At 39.0% G+C, this 14,745-nt stretch overlaps 1 protein-coding gene across 11 annotated transcripts in view; it reads right to left on the minus strand.

The window, feature by feature from the left end:
- The window catches only part of Zfrp8 (Zinc finger protein RP-8), a 419,773-nt gene that overhangs the window by 91,811 nt on the left and 313,217 nt on the right, over positions 1-14,745 (minus strand). For all 11 annotated transcript variants that reach the window (XM_070095399.1, XM_070095396.1, XM_070095405.1 and 8 more), the window contains one exon: positions 4,663-4,760. In XM_070095399.1, coding sequence (XP_069951500.1) covers positions 4,663-4,760 — 98 coding nt within the window. The remainder of the gene's footprint in view (positions 1-4,662; positions 4,761-14,745) is intronic.

Below are 14,745 nucleotides of genomic sequence, written 5' to 3' on the forward strand. Positions count from 1 at the left end.
GTGGCTGGGAATTTGGCGGTTGGGAATTCGCGAATGTGTGAAGCCCGCGAAAGCTGAAAACGTGAATGTTGAGGGAGACCTGTACATTTTTTTGGACCTTCTTATTAACCATACCCCCGGCCGGGATTGAACCCGCGGTCATAGTCTCAAAACTCCAGCCCGTGGGTATGGTTTGTTTGCAATCGTGTCATTACGATTTCTTGAGTCACCTTCTTATTAGATTGGTTAGTACTGACGAGTAACGTTTTGTGAGATCCTTTGTTATTAGACCCATTCTGTACTGTTTTTCATATAGATGTTTTTTATCAATAGATCTGAGGATGCTGTTTGTAAGCCAGGGGCTGTTTAGTCTCTTTGCTGTGATCTGCTTAGTTTTTTTTGGGGGGCAATGCATGTTATAGAGGTTTTGGGTTTTTTGCAAAAAAATATTAACACATTCATCAATATCTAAGTTGTCTTCTAGCTCGTTTTGCCAGTCAGTGTCACTAAATGCTGAAATAAAGTTATTAACAGATGACTCGTCATGCAGTCGGAATGTGATCTTAGTTGTGTCCTGGGGCACTTTACAGAAGTTGATTATGAGAAAGATGGGATAGTGGTCAGTGGTGTTATCTGTGATTATGCCTGCTTTTAACGGGGATATAGTGTTTGTCCAGATATGGTCTAGTAATGAGGCATTTGTGTCAGTGATTCTTGTATGTTTTGTTATTGTTGGTAGAAGTAAATAGTTGTTCATGGTGTTTGTGAATTCAGTCACTTGTGGGTCACGGTCATGGATGAGATTTATGTTGAAGTCCCCTGTAAGTATTAGGTGGTGTTTATTCATTTCAGCGCTAGTTATTATGTTTCTTAGTTTTTCACTAAAAGAGTAAACACTGGAGTGAGGAACTCTATAAAATGCTCCGATTGTTAGAGGTTTTGTAAAGGCTTTGGATTTAAATTTAGCAAAGGTATAGTCACCATGCTCATCCCTTGTGGAAGTAGAATATATACACTCTAGCTCATCAGAGTAGTATATAGCTGTTCCACCTAACTGATCTGGCCTACAATTGTGTATGGCTGTGTAGCCAGGTACGGAACAGATGTTTGTAACATCATGTTTTAGCCATGTTTCAGTGAGAGTAATGATGGACATACTGACATTTAAAGAATTCAGTAGTGCCTGGAGGTCATCATAGTGCTTGCTTAGTGATCTGACATTATAATTGAATACTGTTATGTTATTGTTGACACTGAGTAGTGTCTTTGCCTGACTAGCAGTGTAATAAAGGCAATTGTTGTTAGGATCATGTGTGTCATTTAATAAAAGGTTAATGTCAGGATCGATGTTTGCAATCATATGACTAGCACAAGTTTAACAATGTATAAATAGTATAAAGATAACTATTAATGTTGCACTGGAGGTGATATGAGAGCTTATACAAGCAGTACAAAGTGTAGGTAGCAGAAGAACTATTCTACAAACTGCACAGATAGATACTAAATAAGTAATAATAATACAAAAAGTATAAAGTTAAAAGATAGTAAAAAAGATCTTAAATAAAATTTTAGTAGTAAGATTTGACTTAAGGCACAAAATTTAGGCAAGTAATAACACCATAAACAAATTGCATGATTAGTATTAAAAAATAATGACTAGGTATATCAATAGCACCTAACAGTGTTTGTGCTAATGCTAGACAGTAAACAAAAAAGGGGGTTTCAAAACAGTAATACATACTTAATTTCAGATTGTATTTCACTAATTATTATAGACTGCACACACTAGAGAGTAAAAAAATATAGGAGTTAACTAATGGAGGATTGCAAAAGATAGTTACAAGTGTATAAAAAAAATAGAAACTTTTATCTTTTTAGACAGTAAACAAAAAGGGGGGTTTGCACATTGTTCAAGTCAACCAAGTTCTTAGCTATTTCACTAGTATCACTTCTATTTTATCAACTAAGCAAAAAAAACTGCCCAATTAACTATTTCAACTACCCAATAGTAATCAGAAATTGGTATTTTGGCCAATTTCACACAAAGTTCAAAATATTCCAAAATAGGGTCCAGAATAAACAATGAAGGCATTCCTGGCACTAATATAACATTTCCTCTGTTTATCAGACATGTTTCCAGGCTTTACAGTTAAATTCCATATCGATTTTTTATTCACATAAAGAATTTTTATTCACTCCAAAAAATAGATTTACTGTTATGCAATATTGCAATAATTGTATAAATAATATCAGCGCATTCATGAACACATATTAGACCCACCAGTTGATGTGTATTGGACACATGATGTGATTTGTTTACTCTTGAGCATTGGCAAAAATTAAACATTTCTGCTATTTTAAGCTCAATTTCAAGCTATTTTTCAAAATCATTTCTATAACATATCTTGTATTCTATCAAATAAGACCAAGAAACCGTGAATACAACCATAAAAACCATACAAAAATACACCGCAACGTCACTGTTTTAATCCAAAAACACGGTTGCAGTTTTTTTCTCATTATGCATGGCATGCTGCAGAATCTATTTTATATGGTGCACACTTACCACATAGATGCATTCTCTCATATCTAGGCCCATATTTACTGCTCACAGCTTATCTGAATGAGCTCAGCTCATGATGTAGGACTACAGTTTGGACCCTGGCTTCAAAACCGAAGAATTACGGGATGGACCCTCAAAGGGTTAAGGAAATATGTTGGTTATATAAACAAAGTAATTTTTGTGTATCCATATCACCTGTGTGCCTTCAAGACCACTGTAAAACACATACTGACAAAAAAGTCTTATATTACATTTGTTTCAAGGTGTAATACTCATCAAAAAATGGAAGTAAGTTACACTGACTATACTGGGTTATTCTAGGTTAAATGTACATAGTGTGCTTTTTGGCTGAATTCCAATGTTTAATATCATTTAATTGTAATGAATCTGAAATGAATAAGGCATGTTCCTGGTAGTTCTACACCCTGTTTGCTGGTAGGAAAGCTGGTGGGTGAACAACAGGTCCTGGTTTCATTTTTGCTTATGCTGGCTAAGCAATTCTACCCATGAAGCATTACTTGGACCTGTCTGGTCTTGGATTTTTTCACCAGTATGAAGAGGCTGTAGGATAGACCCAAACAGTTGTGCTGAGGTCAAAAATATTGACAGTTGGCATACTGACGCACAAAAAAATTGTGCATGCATACTAGTACTTCGGATACAGTCATCCCCTGCATACCAGTACATTCAACACTGTTAAAAGGTTAATCTTCTCTCATATATGTATGTTTGTTAATGTCATTAAAAGTAATGTCTCTTTAATGTCTTTATAAACACACATTTGAAATGCTATGTCTATTATGCTCCATTAGTCTTAAGTTGTATCTTGCATGAAATGCTATGCAAAACCAGGGGCTTTTCATTGGTACTGTATCTTGTGGAAACAAAAGTGTTCGTGTTTGTTTTATTGTATTTGCTCTTAAAATTACACAAGAAGTATGCCTCTACCACTTCTTGACTGAGATAATCCCACTCCCTGACAACTCTGAAAGTGAAGAAAAATTGCCTGATATTTTTGTGGCTCATTTGTGTCATTAGCTTCTAGTTGTGTCCTCGAGTGCCTAATTGTTTCTCACCTCTCAAACAACCTGTCCCTGTCAACTATCAATTCTTCTGAGTATTTTGTATGTTACCATATCTCCCCTGGTTTTCCTGTCCTGCAATGTTATTAGATTAAAGTTCATGAGCCTCTCTTTGTAACTCATACCCCTTCGCTCAGGAACAAGTCTAGTTTCATACCCCTTTACTTTTTCAGGTGTGGGTTCCAAAATGAGTCTGACATGTTTATAAAGGACCCAGAATGACTGTTGAAATTCCTGTAGGTTACTCTTAGATTTGTCAAACAAGCACTGGTTGCAGAGGTTACTCAGCTGATACGAGCCTTTAGCGATATATCAGGCACTATGGTCACCGGTAAATATTTCTCTGAATGAATTCTGCACCCTTTATCTCCAAAATTTACATTCTTGCATGTTAGTGGCTTTCTTTGTGCTTGACAATATTTCACCACAAATAAATAAATAAAATTTTTGAATTCTGAACCATTTATCTAACCAGTCTTGCAGTTTGTCCAGATCCATTTGGAGCCTTTCCCTTTCCTGATCCATTTTTATTCTCATTAGTTTTACAATAGCAAACAGAAACACATCCAATTCAAATCCAACTGGTATATCATTCACATAACCCAGAAACAGTTCTGGTCTTAATATTGATCTTTGTAAAACCCTCCTAGTTACACTTCCCCAAGTGTGTCTTAGATTGGACTGAGTGGAGAAGCGAATCATGGGATTTGATGTTTTGTTGGAGAGTGAGCATGATAAAATGTGACTGACAGTGATTATGAATGAATGATAGTGAAAGTGTTCCTCTCGTTTTGGGGTCACCCTGTGTCGGTGGGAGACTGCTGACATGTTAAAAAAAAAAAAAAAAAAAAGTGGTACCTAGAATTGTTTCTGAGACTGAAGCGTACAATATCTACAATCTGAAAGCGAACTGGAGGTACAGCCAACTACTGAGACCCTCTTTAACATACTATTAACAAGTAAACTCTGATAGTTGTTGAGTATAATTTTCACTTTCCTACTATATCTTTATTTCAATACAAATAACACATCACTCACTTGATCAGGATAGTCTTTGATTCGCATTCTGAATTTTTGAAATTGCTTGTCTGTCTCCTGAGTTGCCATATTAATAAGATCATTCTCTGTGTCGGAATCTGAAAATAAAAAGGATTATGTGTCGATATTCTGCCTCTGGAATAAAGTAAAAAGAGGTGTATGGACAACATTTGGCTTTCTTAAAGCCACTTTTACCTACAAATAGCCTTTTGCTTTATAGTCACTCATTTTTGTATTAAAAAGTGAAGGAAACCTAAGGAACAAATGGATTTGACAGTTGTGCAAGAAAGGTATAAAATACCAACAATATGAAAGTTAAGACACATTTGCAACATCTGGATATCTTTATTGTAGACGTTTCGCCATCCAGTAGCTTTATCAAAACAGATTCTAGGACATAATTGGAAGACAGTAGAACTATATACAAAAGATGAGGTAATCAGTTCCTCAGCCTTGGAGTTAGTGTTCACAGCATGGTGGTGGAGGAGAATCTGGAGCAAAGGCAAGGAAACTGGCAGTTATATAGCAGCAAACGAGGGCATAGTCACTGGTAGGCGGGATTCCCCAGTGGAAGTAGGTCCTTCCCAAAGAGATGGGTTAGTTGTAGCAGCCGTGAAGAAGGTCTTGTAGATGTCCTCTGAACCAAGATTCCATGATGTTGCAGTGTCTGACAAGTTGTGCAAGAAAGGTATATAGTTCTACTGTCTTCCAATTATGTCCTAGAACCTGTATTGATAAAGCCACTGGATGGTGAAACGACTACAATAAAGATATCCAGATGTTGCAAATGTGTCTTAACTTTCATATTGTCGGTATTTTATACCTTTCTTGCACAACTTGTCAGACACTGCAACATCATGGAATTTTGGTTCAGAGGACATCTACAAGACCTTCTTCACGGCTGCTACAACTAACCCATCTCTTTGGGAAGGACCTACTGGGGAATCCCGCCTACCAGTGACTATGCCCTCGTCTGCTGCCCGTCTTTATCCACTGATGCCTATATAACCGCCAGTCTTCTTGCCTTTGCTCCAGATTCTCCTCCACCACCATGCTGTGAACACTAACTCCAAGGCTGAGGGACTGATTACCTCATCTTTTGTATATAGTTCTACTGTCTTCCAATTATGTCCTAGAATCTATTGATAAAGCCACTGGATGGCAAAACGTCTACAATAAAGATATCCAGATGTTGCAAATGTGATTTGACAGTTAAAAACAGGAGAGGAGAGTTATTAAATGGAGAGTTAGAGGTATCAAGAAGATGGAGGGAATATTTTGAGGAATTGTTAAATGTTGATGAAGATAGGGAAGCTGTGATTTTGTGTATAGGGCAAGGAGGAATAACATCTTGTAGGAGTGAGGAAGAGCCAGTTGTGAGTGCGGGGGAAGTTCGTGTGGCAGTGGGAAGAATGAAAGGGGGGTAAGGCATCTGGGATTGACGGGACAAAGATAGAAATGTTGAAAGCAGGTAGGGATATAGTTTTGGAGTGGTTGGTGCTATTATTTAATAAATGTATGGAAGAAGGTAAAGTACCAAGGGATTGGCAGAGAGCATGCATAGTTCCTTTGTATAAAGGCAAAGGGGATAAAAAGAGTGAAAAAATTATAGGGGAAGAGGTAGTAGGTTGGTAGACAGCAACCACCCAGGGGGTACTACCATCCTGCCAAGTGAGTGTGAAACGAAAGCCTGTAATTGTTTTACATGATGGTAGGATTGCTGGTGTCTTTTGTCTGTCTAATAAATATGGAAGATTACAGGTACGTCTTGCTACTTCTACTTACACTTACGTCACACTACACATACGTGTACAAGCATATATATATATACACACCCCTCTGGGTTTTCTTCTGTTTTCTTTCTAGTTCTTGTTCTCGTTTATTTCCTCTTATCTCCATGGGGAAGTGGAACAGAATTCTTCCTCCATAAGCCATGCGTGTTGTAAGAGGCAACTAAAATGCCGGGAGCAAGAGGCTAGTAACCCCTTCTCCTGTATAAATTACTAAATTTGAAAAGAGAAACTTTTCTTTTTCTTTTTGGGTCACCCTGCCTTGGTGGGATACGGCCAGTTTGTTGGAAGAAGAAAAAAAAAAAGAATTAAGAGTAAGACAGAGAGTAGGATAACAGATGAACAAGGAGGCTTTAGGAAAGGTAGGGGAGATGTGTAGACCAAGTGTTTACAGTGAAACATATAGGTGAACAGCATTTAGATAAAGCTAAAGAGGTTTTTGTGGTATTTATGGATTTGGAAAAGGCATATGATATGGTGGATAGGGAAGTAATGTGGCAGATGCTGCAGGTGTATGGTATAGGAGGTAGGCTACTGAAAGCAGTGAAGATTTTACGAGAATAGTGAGGCTCAGGTTAGAGTATGTAGGAGAGGGGGAGATTATTTCCCAGTAAAAGTAGGCCTTAGACAAGGATGTGTGATGTCACTGTGGCTGTTCAATATATTTATAGATGGGGTTGTAAGAGAAGTGAATGCAAGGGTCTTGGCAAGAGGAGTGGAGTTAAAAGATAAAGAATTAAACACAAAGTGAGAGTTATCACAGTTGCTCTTTGCTGATGACACTGTGCTTTTGGGAGATTCTGAAGAGAAATTGCAAAGGTCGGTAGATGAATTTGGTAGGGTATGTAAAAGAAGAAAATTGAAAGTGAATACAGGAAAGAGTAAGGTGATGAGGATAACAAAAAAAAATTAGGTGATGAAAGATTGGATACCAGATTGGAGGGAGAGAGTACGGAGGTGAATGTATTCAGATATTTAGGAGTGAACTTGTCAGCAGATGGGTCTATGAAGGATGAGGTGAATCATAGAACTGATGAGGAAAAATTGTTAATGGTGAGTGGAGTCTGTGGAGACAACTTTGCCCATGGAAGCAAAGAGGGGAATGTATGAGAGTATAGTTATACCAACACTCCTATATGGGTGTGAAGCACGGGTTATGAATGTTGCAGCAGGGAGAAGGCTGGAGGCAATGGAGAAGTCGTGTCTGAGGGCAATGTGTGGTGTGAATATAATGCAGAGAATTTGTAGTTTGGAAATTAGAAGAAGGTGCGGGATTACCAAAACTATTATCCACAGGGCTGAGGAGGGGTTGTTGAGGTGGTTTGGACATGTAGAGAGAATGGAACAAAACAGAATGACTTCGAGTGTGTATAAATCTGTAGTAGAGGGAAGGTGGGGTTGGGGTCGGCCTAGGAAAGGTTGGAGGGAGGGGGTAAAGGAGGTTTTGTGTGCGAGGGGCTTGGACTTCCTGCAAGCATGTGAGCGTATTTGATAGGAGTGAATGGAGGCAAATGGTTTTTAATACTCGACATGCTGTTCGAGTGTGAACAAAGTAATATATTTATGAAGGGATTCAGGGAAACTGGCGAGCCGGACTTGAGTCCTGGAGATGGGAAGCACAGTGTCTGCACTCTGAAGGAGGAGTGTTAATGCTGCAGTTTCAAAACTGTAGTGTAAAGCACCCCTCTGGAAAGACAGTGATGGAGTGAATGATGATGAAAGTTTTTCTTTTTCGGGCCACCCTGCCTTGGTGGGACTCGGCCGATGTGTTAATAAATAAAATAAATAATTTTTGTATTTGATGCAAAAATATTCTTCCCTATGGGAAGCAAAGCCTGCATGCAAGTGAAAAGTTTCAAAATGGGTTGGAATAAAAAAAAAAAACAGAATATGAATTAGGTATCTGAAAGGCACGAGTTAAATAGAAAAATTTTCTTTACCTTACAGATAGTATGATGGATTTGATAACAGAAAGAGGTAATGAAGCATTAGCATATTGCACCACTATGCAAATAAACAGTCAAAGAATAAACTAATAGGAGGAATGCAAGGTGTACAGGGTATTAGATCTTTAAGAAAGAATACAGAGAGATGCTATCATAGATGTAAAGAGGTATCTGACTCTTTCACTGATGAAACCCCTGCTCACAAATTTGCTCTCAGTGTCGAAGAATTAAGAAAAAAACTAATTTTTGTTATGAAATGACAGAAAATCTTTTCCTGGTGGTAATGAAACCAAAAGTACAAAATTTGATGGGAAACTTGCAGAATTACGCTCCTGCAAAGTTAAGAGGTCTCGGCGATGTTTATGCATCGATGATTTCACCCACTTTGAGCCCCATTTTCAGCCAATTCCATTGTTCCAGTTGACCAAACTCCTAGTTATTTCGCTAGAACTCCTTTTGTTCTATCAAAAGAGTACAAGAAACCGCCAATTTACCGATTTCAACTACCCAATAAACTGATCAGAAATTGGTAATTTGGCCAATTTCATACACAATTCAAGAAAGGCCAATTTCAAAATAAGGTCTAGAATTAACAAAGCAAACATTCCTAGCACTAAAATAATATTTTCTCTGTTCATTACTCACTTCTCCAGGCCCCTCTTATATTATGCTTGCTTTCCATTTTGAAATTTAATTGACACAAAAATTAGAAGATTTACTGTCATGAAGACTATTGCATTACTGTAAAAATTATATAAATAATATCAGTATATTTGTGAAAGCACATTAGACCCACTAGTTGACATGTATTGGAAAGCATGATGTGATTTGTTTACTCTTGAACATCGGCAAAAATCAAACATTTCTGCTACTTTGAGCTCAATTTCCAGGTACTTTTAGCCCGTAAACCATTCAAAATCATTCTATTTCTGTAATGTATCTTCCATTCTATCAAAAGAGACTAAGAAAATGAGAATACAACCATAAATACCACATGAAAATACACCCCAAATTCGCTGTTGTTAACTAAAAACACGGTCCGAGTTTTTTTTCACATTATGCACTGCATGCTGCAGGATTTTTTTTATACTGTGCATACTGACCACTCAGGCCCATTTTCTCATATACAGGTCTAACAGCTTTCTCCTGCAAGATTGGAAGCTGCTAGAATTTTGGCATAGTATTACGGGACTGACACTGGCCTTAAAGCCGTAATACGTATTATGGGACCGACAGTGAAAGGGTTAAACAGTTTATCCATTGACCCAACCCTGTGGAAGCAAAATAGTGACTCTGAAAAAACTGATGCCATTTATTTACAAAATAAATGTACAGATTAGTAATATGGAGGGATAAGAATGTTTATGGAAGATATAGAATGGCACAAGACAATGGTAGGATATGTCAGGATCAAGAAACCCTTGATTTAATGAACTCGGGAAATTATTTATTTTTTTTTTATTAACACACTGGCCAATTCCCACCAAGGCAGGGTGGCCCAAAAAAGAAAAACTTTCACCATCATTCATTCCATCACTGCCTTGCCAGAAGGGTGCTTTACACTACAGTTTTTAAACTGCAACATTAACACCCCTCCTTCAGAGTGCAGGCACTGTACTTCCCATCTCAAGGACTCAAGTCCAGCCTGCCGGTTTCCCTGAATCCCTTCATAAATGTTACTTTGCTCACACTCCAACAGCACATCAAGTATTAAAAACCATTTGTCTCCATTCACTCCTATCAAACACGCACACGCATGCCTGCTGGAAGTCCAAGCCCCTCGCACACAAAACCTCCTTTACCCCCTCCCTCCACCCTTTACTAGGCCGACCCCTACCCTGCCTTCCTTCCACTACAGACTGATACACTCTTGAAGTCATTCTGTTTCGCTCCATTCTCTCTACATGTCCGAACCACCTCAACAACCCTTCCTCAGCCCTCTGGACAACAGTTTTGGTAATCCCGCACCTCCTCCTAACTTCCAAACTACGAATTCTCTGCATTATATTCACACCACACATTGCCCTCAGACATGACATCTCCACTGCCTCCAGCCTTCTCCTCGCTGCAACATTCATCACCCATGCTTCACACCCATATAAGAGCGTTAATAAAACTATACTCTCATACATTCCCCTCTTTGCCTCCAAGGACAAAGTTCTTTGTCTCCACAGACTCCTAAGTGCACCACTCACCCTTTTCCCCTCATCAATTCTATGATTCACCTCATCTTTCATAGACCCATCCGCTGACATGTCCACTCCCAAATATCTGAATACATTCACCTCCTCCATACTCTCTCCCTCCAATCTGATATCCAATCTTTCATCACCTAATTTTTTTTTGTTATCCTCATAACCTTACTCTTTCCTGTATTCACTTTTAATTTTCTTCTTTTGCATACCCTACCAAATTCATTCACCAACCTCTGCAACTTCTCTTCTGAATATCCCAAGAGCACAGTGTCATCAGCAAAGAGCAACTGTGATAACTCCCACTTTATGTGTGATTCTTTATCTTTTAACTCCACGCCTCTTGCCAAGACCCTCGCATTTACTTCTCTTACAACCCCATCTATAAATATATTAAACAACCACGGTGACATCACACATCCTTGTCTAAGGCCTACTTTTACTGGGAAATAATCTCCCTCTTTCCTACATACTCTAACTTGAGCCTCACTATCCTCGTAAAAGCTCTTCACTGCTTTCAGTAACCTACCTCCTACACCATACACCTGCAACATCTGCCACATTGCCCCCCTATCCACCCTGTCATACGCCTTTTCCAAATCCATAAATGCCACAAAAACCTCTTTAGCCTTATCTAAATACTGTTCACTTATACATTTCACTGTAAACACCTGGTCCACACACCCCTTACCTTTCCTAAAGCCTCCTTGTTCATCTGCTATCCTATTCTAGTGGTCTTAGGTGATTTAATATTGTTGATCCCCATGCACAAATTCCATAGGTGAGATAAGGGTATATGAGTGAGTAATACAGTGCAAGGAGAGCCGATTGTGGAACATAGTACCGTATCTTTGATAGTATTCCTACTGTCTTAGAGATTTTCTTGGAAATTTGTTGTACAGGTTCTCCATCACAAATCCGGCATCATTGGGACCTGTAGTGTGCCAGATTACTGAGTTTGCCGGATTACAGAATGGTTAGGTTAGAATACACTTAATAAAATGAATCAACTTGACTTACACAAAGTTCATTGAACATCGGCAAAAACTGAACATTTCCGCTACTTGGAGCTCAATTTCAAGGTACTTTTCATCATGAAAGCAATCAAAATCATGTCTATTTCTATAATACAGTGGACCCCTGCATAGCGACTTTAATCCGTGCAAGAGGGCTCATTGTTATGCGAAATGATCGGTATGCGAATGAATTTTCCCCATAAGAAATAATGGAAATCAAATTAATCCGTGCAAGACACCCAAAAGTATGAAAAAAAAAAATTTTACCACATGAAATGTTAATTTTAATACACACAAACTGAAAAAGGCATGCAAAATTACATGACACTTACTTTTATTGAAGATCTGGTGATGATTGATGGGATGGGAGGAGGGGAGAGAGAGTGTTAGTGTTTAGAAGGGGAATCCCCTTCCATTAAGACTTGAGGTGTCGAGTCCTTTTCAGGGGTTACTTCCCTTCTTCTTTTAATGCCACTAGGACCAGCTTCAGAGTCACTGGACTTCTTTCGCACAACATATCTGTCCATAGTGGCCTGTACCTCTCGTTCCTTTATGACTTCCTTAAAGTGTTTCACAACATTGTCAGTGTAATAATCACCAGCACGGCTTGCAATAGCTGTGTGAGGGTGATTTTCATCCATGAAGGTTTGCACTTCAAGCCACTTTGCACAGATTTCCTTAATTTTTGTAGTAGGCAATTTCTTCAATTTCTCTCTCCCCTCCTTCGAACCAGTTTCCTCAGGTCTGGCCTCTTGCTGTTGAAGTTGATCTATCAGCTCATCAGTGGTTAGTTCTTCATTGTCCTCCTCCACCAACTCTTCCACATCATCCCCACTAACCTCCAAGCCCAAGGACTTTGCCAATGCCACAATGGATTCCTCAACTGGCATAATCCTCTCAGGGTTAGCCTCAAACCCTTCAAAATCCCTTTTGTCTACACATTCTGGCCACAGTTTCTTCCAAGCAGAGTTCAAGGTCTTCTTAGTCACTCCCTCCCAAGCCTTACCTATAAGGTTTACACAATTGAGGATATTAAAGTGCTCTCTCCAAAACTCTCTTAGAGTCAGTTGAGTTTCTGAGGTCACTACAAAGCACCTTTCAAACAGAGCTTTTGTGTACAGTTTTTTGAAGTTTGCAATAACCTGCTGATCCATGGGCTGCAGGAGAGGAGTGGTATTAGGAGGCAAAAACTTCACCTTAATGAATTTCATGTCCCTATAAAGTCGCTCTGCCACGTCTGTAGGATGACCAGGGGCATTGTCTAACACCAGGAGGCACTTAAGTTCTAATTTCTTTTCAGTTAGGTAATCTTTCACATTGGGGGCAAATGCATGGTGTAGCCAGTCATAGAAAAAGTCCCTAGTGACCCATGCCTTACTGTTTGCCCTCCACAGCACACACAAATTCTCCTTGAGGACATTCTTTTGCCTGAACGGTCTGGGAGTTTCAGAGTGATACACCAATAAAGGCTTCACTTTGCAATCACCACTAGCATTGGAACACATCAACAAAGTAAGCCTGTCTTTCATAGGCTTATGTCCTGGGAGTGCCTTTTCCTCCTGAGTAATGTAGGTCCTGCTTGGCATTTTCTTCCAAAACAGGCCTGTTTCATCACAATTAAACACTTGTTCAGGTTTCAGTCCTTCACTGTCTATGTACTCCTTGAATTCCTGCACATATTTTTCAGCTGCTTTGTGGTCCGAACTGGCAGCCTCACCGTGCCTTATCACATTATGTATGCCACTACGCTTCTTAAATCTCTCAAACCAACCTTTGCTGGCCTTAAATTCACTCACATCATCACTAGTTGCAGGCATTTTTTTAATTAAATCCTCATGCAACTTCCTAGCCTTTTCGCTTATGATCGCTTGAGAGACGCTATCTCCTGCTAGCTGTTTTTCATTTATCCACACCAATAAGAGTCTCTCAACATCTTCCATCACTTGCGATCTCTGTTTTGAAAACACAGTTAAACCTTTGGCAAGAACAGCTTCCTTGATTGCCTTTCTGTTGCCCACAATAGTAGCGATGGTTGATTTGGGTTTCTTGTACAACCTGGCCAGGTCGGCGGCACGCACTCCACTTTCATACTTATCAATGATCTCTTTCTTCATCTCTATAGTAATTCTCACCCTTATTGCTGTAGGGTTGGCACTAGAAGCTTTCTTGGGGCCCATGGTCACTTATTTTGCAGATAAAATCACCAAAAACACTGTAATAATACGAAATGTTCCGATTGTATGCTTGGATGTTACCGCGGAGGCTGGCTGGTAAACAATGCCACCGGCGGCACATGTGAGGCTGGCTAAGGGCGCACATTGGACGCGTCTCGGACGAACAGCGGTGAGCGGGTTTTTGAGCGGTATGCGAGGCAAAATTTTTGCGACAAAAGCGAGCGGAATGCGGATTGAACGTTATGTGATGCCGATGGTATGCGGGGGTCCACTGTATATCTTCCATTCCATCAAATGAGTCCAAAAAATGAGACTACAACCATAAAAACCATATGAAAATATACTGCAAACAGGTGGCTAATGGCTGAGAAGTGAACTCCCTTATTTATCGTCTGTCTTTTTTATTTTTGTTGTACGTTAAGAAGCATCTTTCCATCATACATTGCCCAAGTTTCAATGAGAGAGCCCAACAAAGAACCGAGAAAAAAAAATATTTACCAAAAATCATATATTGCAAGCCCAAGCCAGGTACTGGAAATAAGTCACTTTGTCTGACTTTTCTGGGTTATCCTAGGTTCTCTATACATACACTGCTATGTATGATAATCTATGTAATTGTATTTGTGTAAACCTGAATAAACTTATTTACTTCTAGTCTGTCAACTGAGTACAAGAAACCGCCCATTCACTTATTTCAACTACCCAATAAAGTGGTCAGAAATTGGCAATTTGGCTGATTTCACACAAATTTCAACAGATGCCAATTTCAAAATAGGGTCCAGAATAAACAATGCAGACATTCCTGGCACTAAAATAACATTTTCTCTGTTCATTAGTCATGGCTACAGGCCCCTCTTATATTACTCTTGCTTACCATTTGGAATTTTTATTCACAAAAAAATAGAAGATTTACTGTTATGCAGACTGCTGCATTATTGTAATAATTGTATAAATAATGTCAACCC

Source organism: Cherax quadricarinatus, chromosome 50, assembly GCF_038502225.1.
Source record: "Cherax quadricarinatus isolate ZL_2023a chromosome 50, ASM3850222v1, whole genome shotgun sequence".
Taxonomy (NCBI): domain Eukaryota; kingdom Metazoa; phylum Arthropoda; class Malacostraca; order Decapoda; family Parastacidae; genus Cherax; species Cherax quadricarinatus.